Source organism: Lampetra fluviatilis, chromosome 39 (genome assembly GCF_964198595.1).
Source record: "Lampetra fluviatilis chromosome 39, kcLamFluv1.1, whole genome shotgun sequence".
Lineage (NCBI taxonomy): Eukaryota > Metazoa > Chordata > Hyperoartia > Petromyzontiformes > Petromyzontidae > Lampetra > Lampetra fluviatilis.
Genome location: NC_136313.1, coordinates 570,428 through 595,235, shown reverse-complemented (window position 1 = coordinate 595,235; position 24,808 = coordinate 570,428). Strand labels below are relative to the sequence as shown.

At 54.7% G+C, this 24,808-nt stretch overlaps 1 protein-coding gene across 2 annotated transcripts in view; it reads left to right on the top strand.

The window, feature by feature from the left end:
• The window catches only part of LOC144945815 (tumor necrosis factor alpha-induced protein 8-like protein 1), a 62,151-nt gene extending 46,153 nt beyond the window's left edge, over positions 1–15,998 (top strand). For both annotated transcript variants that reach the window (XM_078874356.1, XM_078874355.1), the window contains exon 2: positions 11,275–15,998. In XM_078874356.1, the coding sequence (XP_078730482.1) occupies positions 11,275–11,840 (566 nt within the window). In that variant the 3' untranslated portion in view covers positions 11,841–15,998. The remainder of the gene's footprint in view (positions 1–11,274) is intronic.
• Positions 15,999–24,808: the final 8,810 nt, after the last annotated feature.

The window sequence follows — 24,808 nt, the reverse complement described above, 5'->3', positions numbered from 1 at the left end:
TGGCTGACCACACTACAACATCAACGGGGTGCATATGGCCGGCCGTCCAGCACAAGTGCTGTCATTTTGAAAGCTTTCACAATCGATCGATCAATCGGTTGATTCCTTTTTCGTTGGGAGCCCACACAAATGTGGTCGAAGAATTTGACGACTCGGGGAATTGGCCGTGGGGGGCTCGGTGGTGGAGACGTTGCCGACATCCTATGTTCGAATCTGACCCGCCCCTACTGGACATCTGTGAAAAAGCGCTTTATAGCTCATCGGATTCCTCCAGTATAAATACAGATTCTGATTTCAAGCACAGCGACTTCATGATCTCAGCCCGGCCACCAACAGCACAAAACAACCCCCTGAAAACAATTCCAGCGGAGGATTCACACGTGGTGCGGCTGCCACTGCGACGAACATCTCCGCAGTAGCGAGTGTGAGACGGTGTCGCGCTCCAAGCGCGCACTCGAGGTCACGTGAAGGGGTCCTCAGAACTAGTTCTGTGATGTCTCCTCTTGCGAGCCGTTCTCTGCCACGGGACAACGCACTGCCGCACCAGAGTTCCAAACGGACACTTCATGCCAATTAGCACAATTGGAATATTAGAAGAAAAGACAAAAAAATTACGACTATAATTTTTAGAGTTAATAGGTTAATTTAGTGAAAAGAATAAACTTTTTTCCTTTGAATTGCACTGTGGTGTGAGAAACACAAGGTCTTTTCAAACAAGTCCTATACACATGTTGTTTAAATTAGTTCTGTTTTTACAGAACTAATATGAACCTGGTCACCCGAGTTCGATTTCATCTTTGCCGCGTCTACGGCTAACATCAGTCGCGAGCGATGTCTGCACCGATCATGGCCGCCGCTGGATGAAGGACGTGGCAGTGAAGGGGGAGAGGCCTTAATCCAGCAGCGGGCAGGAAAAATAATAGAGCGAGCGAGCGAGCATTAGCGGGACACAAGGCAAACAGTTTCTTCTTCTGCGCACGCAAAGAGCGGAGCGACAGACCTGACGTGGGGACGCAGCGTTAACGCAAGCGGAAGGGGACGTGGATGGACCGGGCACGAGATGAGAGCTCATGGTCGAGCCAGACAAAGAGAGGGGAGGGCGGGGAAGAGAGGGCGAGAGAGGGAGAATGGCCGTACAAAAACTAAATGGAAGTCGTTTAATTTGGTGGAACGCGGGAGGTAAATTGCGAGCGTCTTGGACCCCTCTGCTCCGAGCGCGCCCCGCACTTTTGGAACCGTTCCCTGCGACCGACCCAGCGTGATAAATTATTAAGCGGCCGTGAATGCAGCGGCCGTGAATGCAGCGTCCGCGGGCGGTTTGAGCCAGCGGCCGAGCCGCGTTAATGTGGCACTAGGCCCGGGGGGTTAATGGGGTGAGTGGCGCAAGGTATGGGGGGGGGTGTTCGCCTGGTGGCAGCGGTCACCCCTACGAGCGGGGACTTCTTTGCGGACCGGCAGGTTTTAGTCGTGCTCATAGTCCAGTCGGCAACAACCTTCGGAGTTTGACTTAAGTCGGGGTCTGTGTTTTTTGGTTTCTAATCGCTCCCTCTTAGTCTAGTTGACTAAAGGAGTCAACATTTTCGCATGCTGTTGGTTATTGAACGTTGGTGTGAAGGGTGCGCAACTTTCCCCCCACTCCCCCCCCCCCATGGTATCAGGTCAGCCAATCAGTAAAGTCTGTAAATAAAAAGAAAACGCACTGTATATAGTCATTTACCGTGTTTAGTCTTCCTCGGGGCACTGCAGTCGCTAATAATGTTAACACAATTACACGATACCGTGACTCACAATGTCTCGCCATTGTGAGTCACGCTTTCGCCTTTGTGGGGCGGCCGTCGTCATCGTCGTCGTGAAAAAATAAAAATAAACTTCATCGACGAATATTTTCAACACCAATTTCATTCACAAAATTGACGGCGGTCTGGATGCTTGGGCCGGTGGGAGTGCGACGTGCCTGGCTAACTCAGGAGACCTAGCCTCACCCTGGCCTCACCCTGGCCTCTCCCTCCCCGTCCAGATCTGCGTGCAAACGAGCATTAAACCTGAACCCTCCCCCACAGCGCTAGGCGGCGGAGGTGCATTCGTGAGGGTGCCAGCCTCGTGAAACGCAAAGCTTTGGTGGCGCAGTGTCGAACAGAGGTGGCCTTAGGAGCACCACGCACCAAAATCTTCATCCGGCCCACAGCCACGGTCGCGTGGGACAGTTCGATGCGGCGGTCAGGTTCGAGCGGTCATCTGGAGTGGTCATGCTGACCAGTTCGCTCGTGCTGGTTGGCTGCGGAGTTTTTAATTCACAAATCTGCGGGAGCGCCCCGGGAGTATTCATGTCCTGGCTCTGCTGCCAGAGGCGAGTGCCTCGGGCACTTTTGGCTTCTGTTCGATTTAAAAGTCAAAGCGAGCAGCTGTGGCCCCAATGTGCCGCGCGGTGGTGGCTATGCACGTGGCCTGTAACCCAGCACTGTGGAAGTAGCAGCCAGGATTGCTGTGTCACGCACACGTTCTGAAACTCCTTTCCCGTGGGCGTCGAGGAGGTTGCCGTACCCTGGCTCGCCAGGAGAAGGCGCTCCAGCAAGTGGACTAATTGCCTCTCTGTCTGCCTGTACGGGGATGGAGTGTTGCCCCCCCTCCCCTCGCGCATGGCTTTTCTCCGGGTCCTCCGGTTTCCTCCTACACGTATAAACACGCTCAGCATTACTTGGCAGAAAACATCTTGAAGATAAAAAGCCAATGCCGGACCCCCCTGAAAAGAGTCCCACGACTCAGTGTGGCTATCCTGGATAAATAAGTAAAATGATACTGAGCCGTGGTTTAGCCATCGCTCGATTAGACGAAAGTTTTATCCGGGGTGACCAAACATGCTTTTTCTTATGAAACTGAACGATTTAGAAAACGTGCCAATATGGGTCCTGGCTTGAAGAAAAAATGCCTCAACTTACCAAGGCTTTGTTGGCAGATGCAAATATAAATATATAAATATTTTCTTTCCTGCGGGAGAGATATAGATGTTTTTTTGAAGCTGAAATGTTTACATGCCTTTCGCGAACTTTATCAGATTGTTGAGTCAACATTTCTCGATGGAAAATAACCCTCAGAGGGCATCCGAAGGGCAACTCAAGAACAGGAAAAGAAATCCCAAGCATGCGAGACGACAAAAAAACTCAAATGCACAACAAGAATTCGCCGACACACACTCGCCTCCTGCTGCTGTTGACGCGGAGGTTTGATCTGTGAGGTTTGACCTCTGAGGTTTCTGAAGGTGGTCGTGTTCTCTCCACGTGTTTGCACACTCACGAGTCGCTCGCTCTGTCAGGAACTGTTATTGTCCCGTGCTCATTAACTCTCTGGCTCGTAGGGGTCACTGCAAAATCAGGGCAGCACCAGTTCTGTTTGGTTTTTATTTTTTATATGTGTGTGTGTCTCTCTCTCCAGCTCCCTGCCTGTTCATACTATTTACCAGCAGCTGGATCTTGCTGTGCCCATAAGACGCCTGTTTCGTATCCTCATTTAAAAACACAGCCTTGAAGTGGCCTGGTGGCTCGCGGAGCTAATGCCGTGTCAGAGATGGTGAGCTGCTGGTACCGCTGAGATATCCTGCGTTTGAATTATGGTTTCCACTGCCTGGGATTAAACTGGGTTCTCAAGTGTAATAAGTTGATGTTCTCTGCCCGGTCACCAGTAACTCAAATAGAGACCCATAGACTCGCATAGAGATTCATAGACTCGCACCGACTGAGTTGTGATTAAACCGAGTTCTCAAGTGTCGTGAGTTGATGGTCTCAGCGCCATCTCCAATGGCTGAATGAAAAACCCAAAACATTGATCTTGGTTTTCACTGAATTTTTTTTTTACTTGGTACATTTGGTATTTGTGCCATTTATTTATCGCCCGCCAGACCAAATTCTGCGCCGGCCTCACGTGGCATTAAAAAGGGGGAGGGGGCCGCCCCCCTCACATGGATAAGAGGCCCATAACGGGCGACGTCGGATGTCACGACCATGGTGCCTACGGACCACGTAGTCAGCCACGGCCGTCTTTGCTCCCTTCAACGTCGGGGAGGGGCACGGGGGGGGGGGCGGCAAAACTCCACGAGCTCTCTCCTGGAGGCCGCCTCGTCGTGGCCAGCAGCACGCCGTCGACCGTCGGCGCTGCTGCACGCCAGGGTAGAGTTCAACCGTAATGATGCCATCGTCTCGTGGGCCGGCCGTTTCTCACGGCTCTCTCGACGCGTCCGCGCGCTGCGTTCTCTTCTCGCGGGCAGCGAGGGCCGGTGACGGGAGAGCTCTCTGTCCGTCTTGCGACGTCACTACGCCGTTCGGGGGGGGGGGGGGACAAATACATTTGTGAATATAATTGGTGGGGGAAATAATTGGTTACATGAAAAACAGAGAGCCCTCACGGACCGGTGACCCGGCACAAAGAGCCGTGGGCCGGCCGTGGGACGGCTGAGTGAATCGTGACATTGCGTGGTTATTTACAACAGCCACAAAAAAAACTTACATAATCATCTCCTGTTTATCCCCATCGACTCGCAGCAAACCTGTTAGCGAGCACCTATTAAGCGCAGGGCGGCCGGCGTGACGCACGAGACGTCGGCGTGGCCGGCACCCACCCACGTTTGAGCGTTGTCGTCTCCCCAGTGCTGATGCTTACAACCCCACGCCAGGTCAGCGGCGGATCTACAAACTTACAAGGTGTGTGTGGTGGGGGTGGAATGGGGGGGGCGAAGGTGCAGAGGTTCGCGGTTGGAATCTGGCAGGCCGCCCTGGTTATATACTGCGGGTGTATTCATTGTTAATCATAAAATAACTTCGCACCGCCTGTAGCGTGGTAAGGCCAGGGGCGGGTTCTGATATCGCTGGTACCGATGCGGGCATGGCAGCATCTCGTGATGGTGTAATGATTCGTTGATTAATATCGATTTGATAGGCACGTCAGAATCAATGTTTTCTTGTGGATATCCGTTGTATGTAATAAGTTCATGTAAGCCCCCCGGAAGCCACTCTAGGCCGCTACATTGACGGCATCACTAAAACAAACGGATTCAATTGCCGAGGTTGAATCGTGACAACTCGTAGCATCATGCCAGTGGCGATGGTCGTTATACCCCGAGCAGTTGGCCACTCTAGGCTGTCACCATAGAAGTGGTTCAAGCCACGTTGTAAAGTCGCGCGGAATCGAACCCAGGTTGCCAGGATCGTACGCCTGAGCCTGCCGGCAACCACCGCACCACTCATTGCAGGCGCCGTATTCCCACGCACGCGCGCACTGCACAGCGCTATTAGCGTGGCACCCCGAGTGTATTCCTGTCCCCCCTCTGCGCTCCCCAATATGACGGGATTGATATTTCCGACACAGCCCAGCGGCGGCGGTGCGTGCCGCACAACGAGGTCCACTCGTTTACTCGGTTAGATTTGGTGAGAATTCCTGGTGAGGACACCATGCCGATGGCTCTCTCCCTCCCTCCCTCCGTCAATCCCATCCCACTTGACTGGAGTGGATGGAAAGAACCGACCGTGCACTGTCGTGTCCATTCCGAAGGAGCAGCTGATATTTTGCTCAGGGGCTTAATTTCTCACGGAATGTTTATCCGGACCACTGCTAAACTGTTGTCGTTAGTGTCGAGACTTTGAGTTGTACAAACGTCCCAATATAGGACCACAGAGCTCGGGCAATTTTTGGCAGTGCCAGTTCCGGCTGCCTTCACGAATGCTGCAATTTTGACGAATGCCGCGAAATGAAAATGAGATCATTAATATTATTACGACGATCGAGGGGCGGGCGGGTGGAGAACTCGGCCTAAATTAGGAAGGACGTGAACAACCTGCGATGAGTCGGCGTGATCAGCGCAGAGCGTCGGCGCCCCGGCTCGTGCGAGAACCTACTGCAGACTTGCGACAGAACTTGAGGAGGTTCCACACGTGACTCTATTGTCATACTTCTGTTCTTGCCTGGCGAGACATATACTGAATGTGGTGTGCCGGATACGAACAGTTCTTTTTTTTTACCAGTCGCTGACCCACCCGTCAACCACGTTGGGGTCCCGTGAATAGGCTGGCCAGAGTCATGGGGATGGGGAAGTCACGTTACTGGCTCAGGCCGCAAGGTGCCAGCAGATGGCAGTGCATTAATGGATGCGGTCCGCAGATGGATTTGATCCATCTGCTCTGGATTGAGTTCAGATCAAATCTATCTGTGCGAAGGTTTGCGTGTCATTCCAGCGTACACATTGTGGTGGATTTCTGCTGGCGCTCGTGTTTCCTCCCACGCAAATCCACACCGATTAACACGGTTGGCCACGTACAGTGCGAAAGAAGTTCAAACGTAACATACAAACAAGTGGAATCGGCCGAACTCCCCAATGCGGCGGATACCTTCCCGCAAAGAGGCTCCGCTGGGTAAAATAATTGTCATCGTCGCTGATAACATCTTAATTCGCACGACTACATTTGGGGCAGGAGATCCGCTCGCCTTCCTTTGCCAACCGATCCCCAATACTGACAACCAGATTACCCACCCGCCCGCCCACCCACCGCCACCCCTTCAGCTGACTGTCTCAGAGCGAGAGCTTGAACGTTGTGCGTGCATGTGTCAAGTATTTTAAAGGGCGGAATTAACTTTTCCTGAGCTTTTGATCGGCGACCTATAGCACAGACCCCCTCCCTCCCTCTCTCCCACCCCTAAGCTTCCCTTCTACAAATATCCCTGACCCCGCGCCCTTTCCGTCATTGTTCAGCCTATTAATTTTGTTTGAATTAACTTTGACAAAAAATGCGTTTGAAGAAGAGTTATAAAATAAAAAAGCAATTAAACTTCAAAAAATGTTTGAAGCTTTGCTGCCATTTATGAAGGAGTCGTCATGGAAAGCGCTCGGCGGAGGAGATGCGACGTTAATATTTAATGCACCGACCGTCTGAGCCCCCCCACCCCCCCGCAATCCTCCTTGCGATCCACCTAAAGCTCGAGACGATGAGAGAGGAGAGAGGCTGCATTTGCGAAATTAGTGCCACACGCCGAGTTCCTGAAGGTGGCATTTCACGGGTAGCGGTGTTTTTTGCGGCCGAGGTGGTAAATTATTTTGACACGTGGAGCGGTGTAAGTTGGTAATTTGCGCGCGTGTGTGTGTGTGAGCGCGCGTGTGTGTGTGTGAGCGCGCGCGGACGTGTGCCGCATAGTGCACCTCGCCTTGCACAAGAGTCGTGGTGACGTCGCTGCAACTCGGTGGCGAACGGCGGTTGTTGTTGTGCACGTGTGACTGTGTGACTGTGTTTTTATGTGGGGAGCGGTAGTGTGGTGGTTTGCGCGCCGCGCTACGAGCAAAGTCGACCCAAGTTTTCGATTCCCGCTCATTGCCAACGAACATCGCTGGCGAGTGATATCCAAACCGGTTTCGGACCTCGCCTAGGTCAACTCGGCCATAAATAAGTATCTGGCGCGGTATGCGTCGTCATCTTCGTCGGTAATGGTGGCAAGACAATAGCCAGCCAGCCGCAGTGCTGAGCGCACGGCTCCCTGACGCGACGGTGCCAGCGTTCCATGGGTGCTCGATCACAGCAATGGCTCGCGGCCGTCTCTGTGCGCTCTCCGGCGGGGGATCTTTGTGCCCTGTGTGTGCCCTGTGCGTGCGTGCTGGAGTGCATCTACAGAACAGCCGTGGCAGCGCTAAAGCACCCACGTCATTGCCTGCGTGGCTAATGAGCTCGTGTGTGTGGGGTGGTGGGGGGGTAGACGGCAAGTCGACTCGCATGGACGGGGGGGGGTCTGTTTTTTTCCTGGTGTCCGGCACCCTAAGCAGGGCTAGGCAATGGCGGATAAATAGCAGCGGAGGTTATATGGGAATGTAAATGTAACAGTCGCGCGTGCAAACTCGAACAACACCGCAACAGAGTATGGGGGGTGGGGGGAACGAATAACACAAGTGGTTACACAATTACACGAATATTTGGATAAATAATAACACGCGGCTTGCTGGGCGCCCTGGAGCTTCAACACACCTGCCGGTCACCATCTCATCATCATCATCACTGCCACCATCACCGCGGGAAGGGCTGGGGCGCGTTACTCCTTCCACGGTGCCCCCCCCCCCACCTGCTGCGGGCACGGGAAGCGGGGATTGGGAGCGTGCCATTGTGCGCAGGGAGGGTCCTCCCGCCACGCCCCCCTAATTAGGGGCTTCCGTGCTCCCAAGGAACGCCTAATTGGGCTGGGTAGGAGTATAATGGCCACGTCCAGACACCCTTAATTGGTCTCCAGTGGCTTTTAGGGCCCATCGCAGAGTGCATCGATGTCGCTGACCCGCCTTGGCTCGCGCGGGGGCAAGGAGGCGCACGTGACGGGACTGGGATTGGCGGTGGAGTGATTCTCCTCCTTGCACTTGGCCACTGCGCTGTGACCCCGGTCGTGTCACTCGCGCCGCCCCTCCCCCCCTCGGGGTTTTCCACCCCCCCTCCCCCGCATCGGAGCTCAGCTGCCGTGCGGTGATGCCGCTCGCGCCGCGGTTTCGTTTCGGCAGCAGGGAGGCCGAGTCGCTGCCACGGCCGCCGATTGAAGCTCGTCCCGTAACGAGCCGCCGGTGCCGGCAGGACGCCGCCACCGCTTCCGGCAGCTGCACTGCGCTTCACTCAGCGCCGTCTGCCGTGCGGCTTCCTAGCAGCAGCCGGCGGTGGGGGGGGGGGCTTGCGGGGGGGAGGGGGGTGGCGGGGGACGTTTTGTGCTGCACCGTTGATTCGTTCCACAGTCCAGAGACTTCCAGAGAGTTCCATAGTCCAGAGACTTCCACAGTCCAGAGACTTCCACAGACTTCCATAGTCCAGAGAGTTCCACATTCCAGGTTTGTTTGTGAGTCTGTTTGGCTTCATGTTGGGGGGAAACTGGAAGACCCGGAGAAAACTCACCACACACAACAGCCGGTGGGTGACCGAGATCCACGGAGATCGACTCCAGTTAAGCCGCTGTACTGCCACCTTCTGGCCACCACCTGGCAGTCCAGCAGATTTGGGTAGTTGCACAGATCTCTGTGTGATCCACCAACCCTCCCCCCCCCAAGGTGGCGAGGATCAGTCGTGCACCGCCGCACCCGGTGGGGGAATTATGTTTTAGTTAAATAATTAATTTTAGAACCACGCTGGGCATCGCTATTCACCAGGTGACAACGCATTGAGAGATGGTTGCATTGCTGAGCAGGCGAGAGGCTCTGCCAACTGTTGTGTGATGGTGGCCAGTGGACGGGACTTGCAACCCAGAGGTCGCCGGTTCGACTCCATGTCCTGGCACGGCGGTTGAAACAACGGAGCAGGTTCCCTTCGCCACCCCTCCACGCCCCCCACCCGCCGTCTCTGTCCATCCAGCAGTGGGAGTGAGTTCACCCTCGTCTGTCGATCGGCAGCTCGCGCGTGGCGGGGTGAAGTGTGGGCACCTCCACCTCTTCCAAGAAGTCTGGCCTGGCCTGGAAGAGTAGACCAAGTAACCGCCGGAGGCACTCTCAGCAGCGACGTTGGCCAGCAATTGCAGATTTGCACCTTTACCTTTAACAAGCGAGAGCTTGGAGATAGCAAACGTCCGTCGGCTGTCGCCGTGGTTATGTAAAAGACAACCGTTAACACCAATTAAGGAAATCGCGAAAATGGATACCGGCGGTGCGGTCCCCTGGGTCATTGCCACCGTCGCGTGGAGCGGTTTGACGCGCGACCTTTCCTGTCACTGCCGATTTACGCCGAGGAGTGCGATGATGCCCTAATGATGCCCTAATCCCCAACAACAACAACAACAGCAGCAGCAGTCACCATTCGCCACGAAGTGGCACTGACGTCACCCCAGCGCTTGTTTCAAGCTGAATGCACGTTGAGGCCACGTGAAGTCTCAAAGGCGCGCTGGCAGGAGGCAGACTCGGGGGTGCTCGGGGTCGACTGACTGAGATGACTCACAGATGCACAGACCTGCGCTCCCAACCGTACCAACTTTCTGCGTTTTAGCCGCACGACGCTCTGCTTGTTGTCAGCGTTGCTCTTTGACCCTCCGCTGCTGCTGGAGGGCGACTGCCTCCAACTGCCGAGTAGCGTCCTTCACGAGCCTTCTCCATTGAGGCCGATCTTGACACCTCTGGTACCAGTCATCGGCAAGCCTACTCAGCCCCACACCCTTCTTTACTGCATCAGTCCATCTTTTTTCTAGCCCATGCGAGACCCATTAAGCCCCCTCTAACCAGTCATATATCCAGGATGGTTCTTAGAAAGGCCAGCCTGAATGTTTAAAGCCGGTCCAGATATTATTTTAAAGGGCTCCACGTTTCGAAAGCAAAGAGAAGGGAGGGCATAGCGGTGGCCAAGAAGACCCGGGGAGCTTCGCGTGGAGTGGTAGGCCTGGTAGTTTCCACACGGCGTTATGGAAATGGATGAAAAGTTAATACCACTGGATTGATTTGGAGTGAGATCTCCACTGTAAGTGGGCACCTGCGAAGGCTGTCACGGCGGCTGGTGTGGACGGCACGTGCGCCTGCACATACCTGTGTGTGTGTGTGCACGTGTAGTGGGGAACGGTCGTGTAGTGGTTAGCGCACTGCGCTACGAACCCGTGATGATTACCTGAACCGGTTCTGGGCCTCCCCTAGGTCGACTCGGTCTCAAATGAGTACCTGGTGCGGTATGTAAACATCGCCACTGGGGAGACAAAGGTGGTCGGGCGTGGTGCTGGCCACCCAACCCCCTTATGTGCCGTGCTGGCCATCATAGGTGCTACTCGCTAACAGAAATTGCCCCAACAATCTGTTAAGGCTACACGGGGGATCTTTGTCTTTGAATCGTGGGGCGGTGACACTGCGGTTCGAAGCCGTCAGTCACCCTGGTTAATACCGCCGTGTGTATTAGCCGTAGCAATGCTACGACTACGTGCTGTCTGCTACAAAGTAGACATTAAAGATCCATCCCTGACTTTATTCGCAAGACGAGGCCATTTTGTGCTGGCGGCATGGTCCTAATTTATGCCAAATGTGAAAAATTACTCGCAAATTACATCGTTGAGAAATGCGTAGCAGTTGTCACCTACGACTGCAAAAACGTATTGAGGCTTTCCTGGTAAACAAGCGTCATCATAATAATAATAGTATGACGCGTGTGCGGTTGTCACGGAGAATGATAGGCTCGGTCACCCTGGTACCCAACATCTCGGGCTGTTCTGCAGCTCCGTCACTGAGCAGCAACCGCGCCTCGTGACGAGCCGCGCGCACGGTCGCTTCCAGCGCGATCGCTAATTTTGAGTGACCGTGCGTGCGTGTGTGCGCAGTTGACATGGAGAGCTTCAGCTCCAAAAGCCTGGCCGTGCAGGCCCAGAAGAAGCTGCTGGGGAAGATGGCGACGCGCTCGGTGGCGGGCTTCCTCATCGACGACGCGGCGAGCGACGTGCTCGACGAGCTGTACCGCGCGCGCAAGGCCTTCTCGCACGACCGCAAGACCTCGCAGAAGGCCGTCAAGGACCTGGTGAAGGTGGCCGTGAAGCTCGCCGTGCTGGCGCGCAACGGCCAGTTCTCGACGGACGAGCTGGCGACGGCGGAGCGCTTCAAGCGCAAGCTGAATCAGGCGACGCTCACGGCCGTCAGCTTCCACGAGGTGGAGTTCACCTTCGACCGCGACGTCCTGGCGCGCACGCTCGACGATTGCCGCGAGATGCTGCACCGCCTCATCGGCCACCACCTCACGGAGAAGTCGCACGCACGCGTCGACAACGTCTTTCGCAGCTTCGGGGACGGCGAGTTCCTGGCGGCGCTCTACGGCACCGAGCCGGCCTTCCAGCAGCACCTCGCCAAAATCTGCCAGGGCCTCAACAAGCTGATGGAGGACGGAAACATTTAGTCGCCGGGCGCCGGCCAGGGGACCGGTTGTGCCGGCGATGCGATTCGAAGCCCTGATGCAGGGAGCGCGAGCAGAAGAAGAAAAATAGTTGTCGTTGAGAGAGAGAAAAACGCCGTTCGCGAAAAGCATTTTGAAATGTAAATTTAACTTTGGCGGTTGTGGTCGTTGTGTCGCTGTGGTTGAAGAAAAGATGGAAAATGAAAGTTGACTCTCCCGGTTAAACAAAAACACGCATTTTTGTGGGATTTGCACTCCTGGAAGGGTTCAGGCATCGTTTCGAGGGGAGTGGGAGCGTTGGGTACTTGATGAAAGTTGGGCACGCGGGGTTTGGTCAAACCCAAATGTTGTGAGTAACCTCATTCCAAAGCCATTTTTGTATCGTATGAGTCGTGTTCAAGTGACTTTGGGATCACGTGCTGTCGTGGTTTGCGTGGCACACAGGCTCACAGTGCGAGCAGTCATTGCGGGGGGGGGGGGTCTGTCAGCACCAGGGGGCCTGGGCTTTGTCACCTTTATACAGTTCCTGGGATTCCACCGAGGAGCCCACGGGCCTGACCCCTTCAGTCTGACAGAGACAAACAGAACAGACGGGAATCTTTGCTCGCCCAACGACGTTTTGCTCGGAAACTATTGCGGTACAATCTGTCGTCGACAAGACCCTTCCCCGAGTTGAGAACGCCCTCCCGCGGAGAGATCCTGCACAGCCGCATTTTGCACGCTTGTCGAGTCTGGAGGGAGGCTCTGTGTTGGGGGTTTGTATAGTTATACGAGAGCCGCGGACTCTCTTGAGTTGTTTATTTTCGGAGCCGTGCCCCGACCAGGGAGCGAGATGCAATTCGGACGCGTCGCACGCCCCACCAAGTGTCGGGGGGGTACAGGAGCTCAGGTGTGCACACGCTTGTACATATCTCTGCGGGGCAAAGCGTCCCTTCGCCCGCCGTGAGTTCGGCTGCTGAAACGTCCGTGGTACAGTTTAACGGGGAAAAAAACGCATAACAAAAATACAACTCCTGTTACAGACATTTATAGACTCTTGGCAGCACAGGCAGACCGCTGAGGAATTCCTGCATTCATTGGTCCATTCCATGACGTGCCCGGGCTGATCCCTCGCAAGGACTTTGTTATGAGCGCAGTGCAAACTTGTACCTCGCGCGGAGACGCCACCCTGGTGTTGCGGCGTCACACGTCGGTGTTTCGCCAGATGTGCGCGCGTCCCCTTCATCCCCTTCTCCAGTGGCACGTCTGTGCCGATCCAGCGCCGGGCCCCCCACGGTACGGGCGGTTCCCCCACCGACGATCGGCCCGGCCAAGCCAGAACCACACCGTGGCACTTGCCTGCCGCACAAGCTGCCAGCGTCCTGGTCAATCAAACTCGTTGTTGCGTGTCAAGTCAGTGGGTACATTATTCCATCGCTATTCGCGAGGGATACGTTCCGGAGATGCTTGTGAATAAAACATTTCGCGGATAATGATACTGGCCAACGAATGTCGTACGTGCAACGTCTGCAGATGCTTCTGAGGCTTCGAGAAGCTATCTCTGTCTCTCTCAGCTCTTTGTCGCACTGTTTTCTCTATCATCACTTTATCTCATCACATTCTCTGTCATCACTTCCTCTCTCAGTGCAGTCGTCGTGCGATTCGTGGACAGCCAACGAAGGAATTCCATACACCGTGAGGGCGCACGATGTCACCGTGTCATCTACATGTGACTCGACTCCTTCAACTGCATGCAACGTCGGCAGCGCAGGACGATTGTCCAGTGGAGAGAGGTCGACGTGGCCAGGTGTGGGTGAACACAAGTTCTTTGGAGTGGACGGGGGGGGGTAGCAAAGCCGTCTGGGGTATTTTAACGAGCGGAGGATGCGTCCACTGCGCCCGTCTGCTCTTTACATCTTCATCTCGCATCATCGGCGGATCTCTCACATCGTCATCTCACATCGTTGGCGTGCGCGGGAGTGAGTGTTTTTTTTTTATGGGGGAGGCGGGGGGGGCACAGAGGGATGCCGTGCGCGGCGCGGCTTCGCGAGCGCGCACGAACATTTTGCTAGCGGAATCGGCGCGCCAGAACTATGCGGACATGGTGATGATAATGATGATCGATTCCTCTCCCGGACGATTCTCTCTCGCCGACGATCAGTGTCGGCTTGCGGATTTAAGTTTGCGGAGGCAGCTCGGACAACCACGGGTTTTCCAGATCGTTGCGACTCCGTGTGCGTAGGATTTCAATGACCGAGGGTCTTCGACACTCCGGAGCTCCCGCTAATGGAGGCCCTTCTGCCAGCAGGGGCGTAAGCAAGGAATTGCAGGGTTGCACCTTTGCCTCGTCCATACATAAACTACGTTCGGTATTCCTTTGAACCAGTCATACCAATTGCACATGTTGACCCGAAGCTGGAAAACCCGATGCGGATGTTGTTGCCATCTGGGAATGGAGTCACAAGTTTTGGGATTCTCGTTTTGTCGGTACGGGACGTTTATGGAACGTTTCAATTTGTTTGGGGTACGTCGTGTTTGCCTTTCCCCCGCTCTCGAGTCGCCCCCTTTCCCTTTCTGCCAAGTGGCGCATTCCATATCAGTGAAGCTCGGCGGCCAGTAGCCGTGCGTGTCAGAATGCCAGTCCGTGTTGCTCCGATCCGGTGCGCATTTTCACATCCACCATGAGTGAGCTTTTGATATTGGATGGTGTGGAATTCCGGAACGGAGTAAATGGGTGTGGCACACTGGACTTAGACCTCTGTCCGCTGGCCAACGGGTCAGACAAGAGTCCATGCCTTTTCATAAAGAAAAATTAAATGTTTTTACTGATTGATGAAATAAATTTGACCGTATACCTCTATAGGCATTCGCGGTTGTGCGGTGCGGCTTTACGATGTGTTTACGGTTTGTACCGCGCGGCGTTCCGCACGATGTCTGACGTTTTATACCACGCGCTGGGAGCTTCTTCAGGAACATAGTGGTACAAACCCGAAAACGCATAAAAATACGTAAAATATATAACCCAGTTTTGAAAAATATTCAAAAATAAAACTTTGATATTTAGCTTCTTTTTTTTACCCCAGTCAAAATGAAGACATGACATGGAATATTTTATTTCAACAATTAAAAACTCATTCATTGGCCGATAACACATTTCAATGTATAGAGGTCCTCAGAGCTTGGGCAATTGTTGGAAGCACCAGCTCCTTACCGCCTGACTGTTGCTACTTTAGAGTTGAAGTTTTCGTGACTGCAAGGCTCCATACTCTTTAGTTTTTTCGGTAAAGTCACGTGGGTAAAAAAAGAAAATAAATACATTTAATTAAATCACGACCTTTCGGAGGCAACACAAGCTTCCGTCTTCGGGTGGAACCGTCACAGCAAAATTACTGTATCACTTGATACAGTCTGTGGTTCCTCCTCGTGCCGGCGCCTCCGACTCGTCCCGTCTCTCTCCCTCGACGAGAGCGAGGGAGCGAACACCGTGCGGTGGCGGTGGTGGCGGCGTTACGAGTTGACATTATTTATAAATGCATTCAGGGCACAGTTGACGAGGTGGATACATGTTTTTATTATGATTATTTGCGTAAGTGGAATCTTTTCTCCTGCTTCTAAGTGAAACCTGCCCCACTTAAAGTTGTTCCCGCTCGTGACGGCGCTCTGATCTATTAAACAACAACGAGAGACGGAATGGGAGCAGCAGCGGAGCGTGGCACTGCACGGCGGCGGCGGCGGTGGTGGCGGCACCCCCGGGGGCACCGCTGATTGCGACGGGACGTGCGGCACTTCACCAAAAAAAAAGGAAACTGTATAATTGGGTTGTTCATATTCTTCGTGGGTTTTTTTTTATGTCTTAATTTGAGAATTGTTATAATGATGTTGACAATAAAGTACAGTCGGTGTAAACCTTGTTGTGTGTGCGAGAGACGTAGAGAATCATGGTTTTGTCAATTAGATCTTTCTCCGTCTTTTTGTTTTGTTCCGACCATTCTATTCCGATTGCGCTGTCGGCTGTGGTCGCGCCACTGGGTGGAGAATCCGCAAGGCGCCTCTCGCGGTGCATCACGCCCCGTGTCGGAGAACGTGTCACAGAACGTGTCACAGAACGTGTCACAGAACGTGTCACAGAACGTGTCACAGAACGTGTCACAGAACGTGTCACAGAACGTGTCACAGAACGTGTCGGAGAACGTGTCGGAGAACGTGTCACAGAACGTTTCACAGAACGTGTCACAGAACGTGCCACAGAACGTGTCACAGAACGTGTCGGAGAACGTGTCGGAGAACGTGTCGGAGAACGTGTCGGAGAACGTGTCACAGAACGTGTCACAGAACGTGTCACAGAACGTGTCACAGAACGTGTCGGAGAACGTGTCGGAGAACGTGTCGGAGAACGTGTCACAGAACGTGTCGGAGAACGTGTCACAGAACGTGTCGGAGAACGGCCCGTGGAATGGGATATCGTAGAGCTACTTCTGAGATCACATCACGTGACCTCTTATACACACACTCGGGGGTGCTGCCCAACCACGTGGCCCTGCTTCAGAGTTGTTTGTCACACGATAGTAAAAACCGAATTGTTTTAATTAAATTCTCAAAGCTGGTATATCAGACAGTGTTCATGATGCAAGTATTTGTTTGTGCAGTCATTGGTGACCCGGTTGGCACCATCAAGCCCCGCTCGAACACTTGAGAACCTGGTTCAAATCAGGACCCTTCAAGTTTATTTTGTGTAACCGGGTGAGAAGTCAAGCGACCCAGGATAGGGGCTCGTTAGCAGGAGTGACTTCGGTCACCAAATTGATCGATGATCCAGCACTTGCAATTACTCCAGCCACTCGCTCACCGGTGATCAGTCATCTCCTTATCACTCTGCTATTGCTCCTACTGCGATGGTCACCGTTCCCGTGACCGTCACTGGTTGATGTCGCCACCCATGTTGGTTCTACCGGACAAGGACTGTCTCATCCACAGTGTTCAACCACGACAGTCACAACAACACACTCACCCTACACACCCACCCTACACACCCACCCATCCATCGTGTCGCTCACTCGTTCACCGACTCACTCACCCACTTACCCACACACCCACTGACTCATTCACTCACTCACCCACCACACTGCAGGTCGCAATTCTATTTCTGCCTCTCCCCTCCCACTGCGCGACTGATGGAATCTTCAGTTTAACACGTCGTCCGTAGGCTTTCGACCAATATTATCCATAATCGAGGTTTGTGGGTGAGATCGCAAAAATATAAATGCGTCGTTAAACCCGCCACCACCCGACATAGCCGATTAGTAAGGTTGTCACGTAAACACGCATGCCAATTAGTAACTACAGCACACCGGTTGTGTGTTGGAGAGCAAACCCGCAGCATTTACAATTCGAGGACGACGTTCTGCCGGTAATTACAACGAGCATCGCCAGGCGACATCTACAATTGTAAACGTCTCCCATCATCTCTCACAATTGTAAACGTCTCCCATCATCTCTCACAATTGTAAACTTCTCACATCATCTCTCTACCGCCAAGCTCTTGTAACGTTACCTTTGCTCAATTCCAGAGAGGTCGTGTACACCAACTCGTGTACACCAACTCGTGTACACCAACTCGTGTACACCAACTCGTGTACACCACTCGCATCTATTGCAACTTCACGAGTGCCGTTTGTTGCTGGCCGGTGGGCGTTTTTGGGCACCGGTGATAAAAGAAAACAAATCGAAGTTGGCTCGAACCCAGATTCGCGAACCGAGGGTCTCAGCGGTTGCTGGTTCAGGGCCCCCTGGCTTCCGAGCTCGTGGACTTGAGGGTGGACCTGCAGCGCCCTCTGCCGCCATTATCTTTATTGTAACGATTCGGCTTCTCTACCCAAGGAAAGCTTCGCTCGCCGAGGTCTCGCGACTCGTTTTCAGGAGGGTCTTGCCAAGTTTTGGCAGTAAGGGGGGGGGGGGGGGAGTCGTGATCGCGATATTGACACCGAGGCTCTTGCGTGGAGGATTCCCTGGCATGTGAAAGTAAACAAATCCATTGGCGTATCGACCCATCACGCGACAACTTGGTTTGATTGGCTCTGTCGGGTGGTGGAGGGTTCGGATAAAACATGTACATTTTACCTACACCGTGATCTAACCCAAAGGTAGCTCTGAATGACTGCAATGTAGATTCCTACAGACAAATTTGCGGTGTAATTTTGAAAATTTGGGAACGGCAGTGATGACTCGTTGATCCATCGATTATTAAATCGATTCGTGGATTGAATCATTTACGCGGCAATCCATTTCTATGCTTTTGTTGTTCACGCGGTTGCTGATCACAGGCCCAAAGTGGCCAGCAACAAACAGCACTTTTAAACCGTCTTGGTTCTTTCGGTAAAGTCACGTAGAAGGGAATAATAAAATAATAAAAATAAAACACAATAAAATACAATTCTCACGACGTTTCGGCCACAACGTAAGCAGCCGTCCTCAGGTGAAGAACAGGTCTGTCGGAAAGACAGTGTCTGAAATTAAAGTTGCGTGATAAAGAGGGAACGCGTCCCTTGAAATTGAGCGCAGAACGAGTGACCACGGAAGAGAATTCCCAAGTGGAAGCAGTGCGAGGGGAGCAGCGGAGTGCGGTGAGTCGGTGGGTGGGTGAGTGAGTCGGTGGGTGGGTAGTTGAGTCGGTGGGTGGGTGAGTGGTTGGTGGGTGGGTGAGTCGGTGGGTGGGTGGGTGAGTCGGTGGGTGGGTGAGTGAGTGAGTCGGTGGGTGGGTAGTTGAGTCGGTGGGTGGGTGAGTCGATGGGTGGGTGGGTGAGTCAGTGGGTGGGTGGGTGAGTGAGTCGGTGGGTGGGTAGTTGAGTCGGTGGGTGGGTGAGTGGTTGGTGGGTGGGTGAGTGGTTGGTGGGTGGGTGAGTCGGTGGGTGGGTGAGTGGTTGGGTGGGTGAGTGAATGATGCGAGTGGGTGACCGTGTTATTGTGACCTGCAGTGTCGTGGTGGTTGAACATTGTGGATGAGACGAAGAGCAGTGGAGGAGCGACGGACGACGGTCAGGAACAATAACAACGGAGCGGCAGCGAAGGAATTGGAACGGCGTCCGAGCGGCCATCCACCTGGGAGATGGAGCGACGGAATCGGCTTGGGTGCGGGCGCCGGATGGTTCATGGCATCGCAAGATCGCGAGAGGTGGCGGCGACGTGGGGAGCCCTTCGTCCAGCAGTGGATTGACCATGGCCGACGACGACGACGACGATTAACCGTGGCGGCCACCGCTCTCGAACCGCGAGCCTCTGCGACAAGCAGCCGACGCGGGCGGGCGGGGGGGGCGGGGGGGGGCGGGCGGGGGGGCGTCACAACTTGACCCAGAACTTGACGGCCACCGCCGCGAGTCCGGCGAGCAGCGCCAGCGCGGCGAGTGTGGCGAGGGTCAGCGCGGCGCAGCGCAGCGAGCGCCAGCGCCGCTCCTGCTGCTCCTTGCGCCTCAGCAGGGCCTCGTAGCCCGGCGTGGTCACGTCCTCCAGCCAGAACTCCAGACGCTCCGGCTGCGACGCTCGCAGCGCGCGCTGCGGGGGGGGGGGCACGGGAGCGGCAAGGGTGCAGCTTCGGTAAAGAATCGGTTCAGCGTGGGCACGGCATGGTTAAAGTGTGGGCACGGTATGGTTAAAGCGTGGGCACTACATGGTTAAAGTGTGGGCACGGCATGGTTAAAGCGTGGGCACTGTATGGTTAAAGTGTGGGCACGGTATGGTTAAAGCGTGGGCACTACATGGTTAAAGTGTGGGCACGGCATGGTTAAAGCGTGGGCACTGTATGGTTAAAGCGTGAGCACGGTATGGTTAAAGCGTGGGCACGGTATGGTTAAAGTGTGGGCACGGTATGGTTAAAGCGTGGGCACTGTATGGTTAAAGCGTGGGCACGGTATGGTTAAAGCGTGGGCACGGTATGGTTAAAGCGTGGGCACTGTATGGTTAAAGTGTGGGCACGGTATGGTTAAAGCGTGGGCACGGTATGGTTAAAGCGTGGGCACGGTATGGTTAAAGTGTGGGCACGGTATGGTTAAAGCATGGGCACTGTATGGTTAAAGCGTGGGCACGGTATGGTTAAAGCGTGGGCACGGTATGGTTAAAGTGTGGGCACGGTATGGTTAAAGTGTGGGCACGGTATGGTTAAAGCGTGGGCACTGTATGGTTAAAGCGTGGGCACGGTATGGTTAAAGTGTGGGCACGGTATGGTTAAAGCGTGGGCACTGTATGGTTAAAGCGTGGGCACGGTATGGTTAAAGCGTGGGCACGGTATGGTTAAAGCGTGGGCACGGTATGGTTAAAATGTGGGCACGGCATGGTTAAAGCGTGGGCACGGTATGGTTAAAGCGTGGGCACTGTATGGTTAAAGCGTGGGCACGGTATGGTTAAAGCGTGGGCACGGTATGGTTAAAGTGTGGGCACGGTATGGTTAAAGCGTGGGCACTGTATGGTTAAAGCGTGGGCAAGGTATGTTTAAAGCGTGGGCACGGTATGGTTAAAGCGCGGGCTCGGTATGTTTAAAGCGTGGGCACGGTATGGTTAAAGCGTGGGCATGGTATGGTTAAAGCGTGGGCACGGTATGGTTAAAGCGTGGGCACTGCATGGTTAAAGCGTGGGCATGGTATGGTTAAAGCGTGGGTACGGTATGGTTAAAGCGTGGGCACGGTATGTTTAAAGCGTGGGCACGGTATGGTTAAAGCGTGGGCACGGTATGTTTAAAGCGTGGGCATGGTATGGTTAAAGCGTGGGCACGGTATGGTTAAAGCGTGGGCACGGTATGTTTAAAGCGTGGGCATGGTATGGTTAAAGCGTGGGCACGGTATGTTTAAAGCGTGGGCATGGTATGGTTAAAGCGTGGGCACGGTATGTTTAAAGCGTGGGCATGGTATGGTTAAAGCGTGGGCACGGTATGGTTAAAGCGTGGGCACGGTATGTTTAAAGCGTGGGCACGGTATGGTTAAAGCGTGGGCATGGTATGGTTAAAGCGTGGGCACGGTATGGTTAAAGCGTGGGCACTGCATGGTTAAAGCGTGGGCATGGTATGTTTAAAGCGTGGGCACGGTATGGTTAAAGCGTGGGCACTGCATGGTTAAAGCGTGGGCACTGCATGGTTAAAGCGTGGGCATGGTATGGTTAAAGCGTGGGCACGGTATGGTTAAAGCGTGGGCACTGCATGGTTAAAGCGTGGGCATGGTATGTTTAAAGCGTGGGCACGGTATGGTTAAAGCGTGGGCACTGCATGGGTGCAGCATGGGCACTGCATGGGTGCTGCATGGGTACAGCATGGCATTGTTGCGAGCAGCAACAACAATAGCAGCATGGCCATCGTCAACAGCGCCGCACTTGGCATTCAGGGCTGCGTTTCAGCCCGACTGGCTCTGTTCTCCTGGTCACTTGACCTGGAAAATGTATTTTTTGATCTCACCCGGCACACCGCATCCAGTGCGCCTGTGGCTACGGCTGTGGCCACGTGGCGCGCTGACCCCGAATGGAGAAACGACCCCAGAGTGACCCCCCCCCCCCACTCCCCACCGCCGGTCACCTGCATCCCCACGCGACCCCGGAGTGACCCCCCCCCCCCACTCCCCACCGCCGGTCACCTGCATCCCCACGCGACCCCGGAGTGACCCCCCCCACTCCCCACCGCCGGTCACCTGCATCCCCACGCGACCCCGGGGTGACCCCCCCCCCCACCGCCGGTCACCTGCATCGCAGGTGTGGGCCGAGCCCCGGGGGCCACGGCCCTGCGGCTGAACTCCTCCAGGGTCCACGCGGCCTGGCTGCGGGGGGGCACGCGGGCGAGGGGGGACAGCGCGTCCACTGCGGCGTGGGGGGCCGTGGCCCCCCCGCTCGCGGCGTCCGCGCGGTACAGCGGGTTCCTCTTGAGGGGAGGCGCGTGCACTCCGGGGCAGTGCTGCTGGTGGTGGTGGTCGTGGGGACCTGGTGAGCGAACGCAGGAGCAGCGGACACGTGACCAGGGTGGACACGTGACCAGGGTGGTGGTCACCGCAATGTTCGTCGGGCTCATTTCGCTCCGTCCGTAGCGCCAATCGCGATAATTGGAGGTGCGGGCGAAGGACGCAAATTAAGCACAAAAGCAGCTTTGGAGAAGCGACTTTGTCGATCTAGACGATTTAAATGTGCATAGCTCCCAATGGCTGCCTAATAGCGCAAGGAAGAGGGTTCCAGACGGCCGCAGAAGCGTATCCGACAACGCTCACGAGTGAGTGAGTGAGCGCCTTTGTTCGATGGCCAGCAGCCAAAAGCCGCTGCTGTGAGGATGAGCACCGGAGTTCGCGCGATGTTTTATGCTCCTTAACGAGATCAGCGAGGTGGTATCGTGGTGCATTTGTGGCACGACAAGCCGTGTGGAGTTGCATATCTATGGGACCGCTTTTCCAGTTACAAAATTATGGAAAAACATAATAAAAGGTTTAACCCAATGGCAATAAAACACGAGCGTCAAGATGTTCAAACACCAAATAGACGCCTTCTGCAAGGCATCAAGTCTGCACTAACCACACGGTACTTGTGGTAAAACATGCAAACAACACGTGCTCTGTTCATGTATGCATTGAATTTAAAACCGATTGTCCTGCATCAGAGACAGCAGCCGGCTTTATGGCCCAGTCCCACCAGTGTCAGAGCAGAAAACGCCAAAAGGCGAACAGCACAAAGGCGATGACGCACCATCAGAGCATTCATATCTCGCGGTGAGCATCTACAAAATGGGACCTTTTTGAAGGGGGGGTGGGGGTTGAAGGAGGGGTGGGGGGTTGAAGAGGGGGGGTGGGGGGTTGAAGGGGGGGGTTGAAGGGGGGGGGGGGGGTGAAGGGGGGGGTTGAAGGGGGGGGGGTTGAAGGGGGGGTGGGGGGTTGAAGGAGGGGTGGGGGGTTGAAGAGGGGGGGTGGGGGGTTGAAGGGGGGGTGGGGGTTGAAGGAGGGGTGGGGGGTTGAAGAGGGGGGGTGGGGGGTTGAAGGGGGGGGTTGAAGGGGGGGGGGTTGAAGGGGGGGGGTCGAAGGGGGGGGGTTGAAGGGGGGAGGGGTTGAAGGGGAGGGGGGGTAGAGTGGTGCATCAGTGTTGGCGTGGTGCGGCTGTCCTCACCGGCCGTAGCGACGTGCGCTAGTTTGGGGTCCCTGGCGGCGGGCCCAGGCAGCAAGCCCCGGTGGTCCACCTCCCACCGGTCCCAGCTCAGGTGGTCCTGGAACCACGTACGGCACCGAACCATTAACTTGGGGGGGGGGGGTTCTGATTATGAGACGCACGTGTTTACAATGTAGGTGAACACTTCCTATGGACGGGATCCGTCCCGTCCGGACGTAAAAGTCAGCCAGCCAGCCAGCAAAACTTTGTTTTTCTCATCCTGTACCGTGCGGCTCAACAATCCGGTAGCCGACTCCGTGCGTGAGTGTCGCGCAGGAGTCACCGCACCGCGTTACGAGCCCGGCGAGCTGAGCTCGAGTCCCGGCGAGCTGAGCTCGAGTCCCGCTCACGGCCCAACAGCAGTGACACGAACTGCTCTGGGCGCTTCCGGCAGTGGGAGGCAGCGGCGAGGGTTGTGGATCATACGCGGATGCTGTGAAACTCTCTTCCCGTGGGCGTGGAGGTGCCATACCCTGGCCTGGCAGGAGACGGCGGCACTACAAGTGGACTCATCGGCACAACGTTGGATCAACGTTCTATGTTTTACTCGATTGGCCATGGCTTATGACGATCTCGAAGCGCTGTACTGGACACAGCAGCAGCAGACACTCGGCGTAGAGATAATATTAGAAATAAATTTAAAGAATAATTTACGAATAAGCAGAAACGTATAAATAGGTTTAAATGCGCATTTTTTAAATGTCCACAGACTCCGAGATCCCTCTGATGTCTCGTGGAAGAGCGTTCCTTGGCCTGGGGGCTACACGGGGAAGTGCTCGGTCACCCATGGACCGAAACATCGACCTGGGAATGAAGAGAGAAGATCAGCATCATGTCCAGATGTTAGGGGCCTTGAGGGGACGTGGGTGCAGCGTGTCAATGGCGTGGCCTGGAACAAGATGGTTAACAATCTTCGGACGGCTGTTGTTGATCTCGGGCATCAGAAACAACTTCACATTGCGGTGGTTAATGAGCCAGAGGATTGTGTCAAGAGTAGCAGAGTGGCGGTGCACCTCCGTGATGCCTCCTTCATTTACATATTTGTGCCTGGGTCTCTGCGTGAATCTCTGGCTCTGTGTGTGTCTCTATGTGAGTCTGTGGGTCTCTGTCAGTGTATGATTCTGTATGTGAATCTGTGGATTTCTGTGTGAGTCTATGGTCTCAGTATAAATGTAGAGATCTCTGTGAGTCGTTGGGTCTCTATGTGAGTCTATGGGTCTTAATGTGAATCCATAGATCTCTGTGTGAGTCTAAGGGTGTCTGTGTGAGTATGTGTCTCATTGTGAATCTATATATCTCTATTAAGTCTGTGCTTCTCTTATGCGAGTGGTTCTGTATGTGAATGGAGTCGAACCGGCGGACCTCTGGATTACAAGTACAGTGCGCTAAGCATGATGCTGCGTGGATGAGCTGGGCAGTGGTGGTGGCGGCTCCGCTCCACGTGGCGGCCTGCAATCCTGCGCCGTGGAGGCAGCAGCGAGGGTTGTTGGGTCGCACACAGATGGTGTGAAACTCCATTCCCGTGGGCGGCAAGGAGGAGCCGTACCCTGGCTCGCCAGGAGACGGCGCTACACAAAAGTGCGGACTCACACACATCCGCTCCATCTGTACGGGGATAGAGCGTTGCCCCGTCGCACGAGCGGGGCTTCTTCCGGGTGCTCCGGTTTCCTCCCACGTGTATAAACACTCATTAAATAGCTGAACACATCTTCATATATATAGAGAACCGCAGAGCTTGGGCGGCTCGCCCGCTTGGCCACTGCCTTCGAGCTCACGACCGCTTGATAAACCTCGACTCCACCGCGCGACGGCAGCGTCCCGCGTGCAAGACCGCCGCGGCCCGC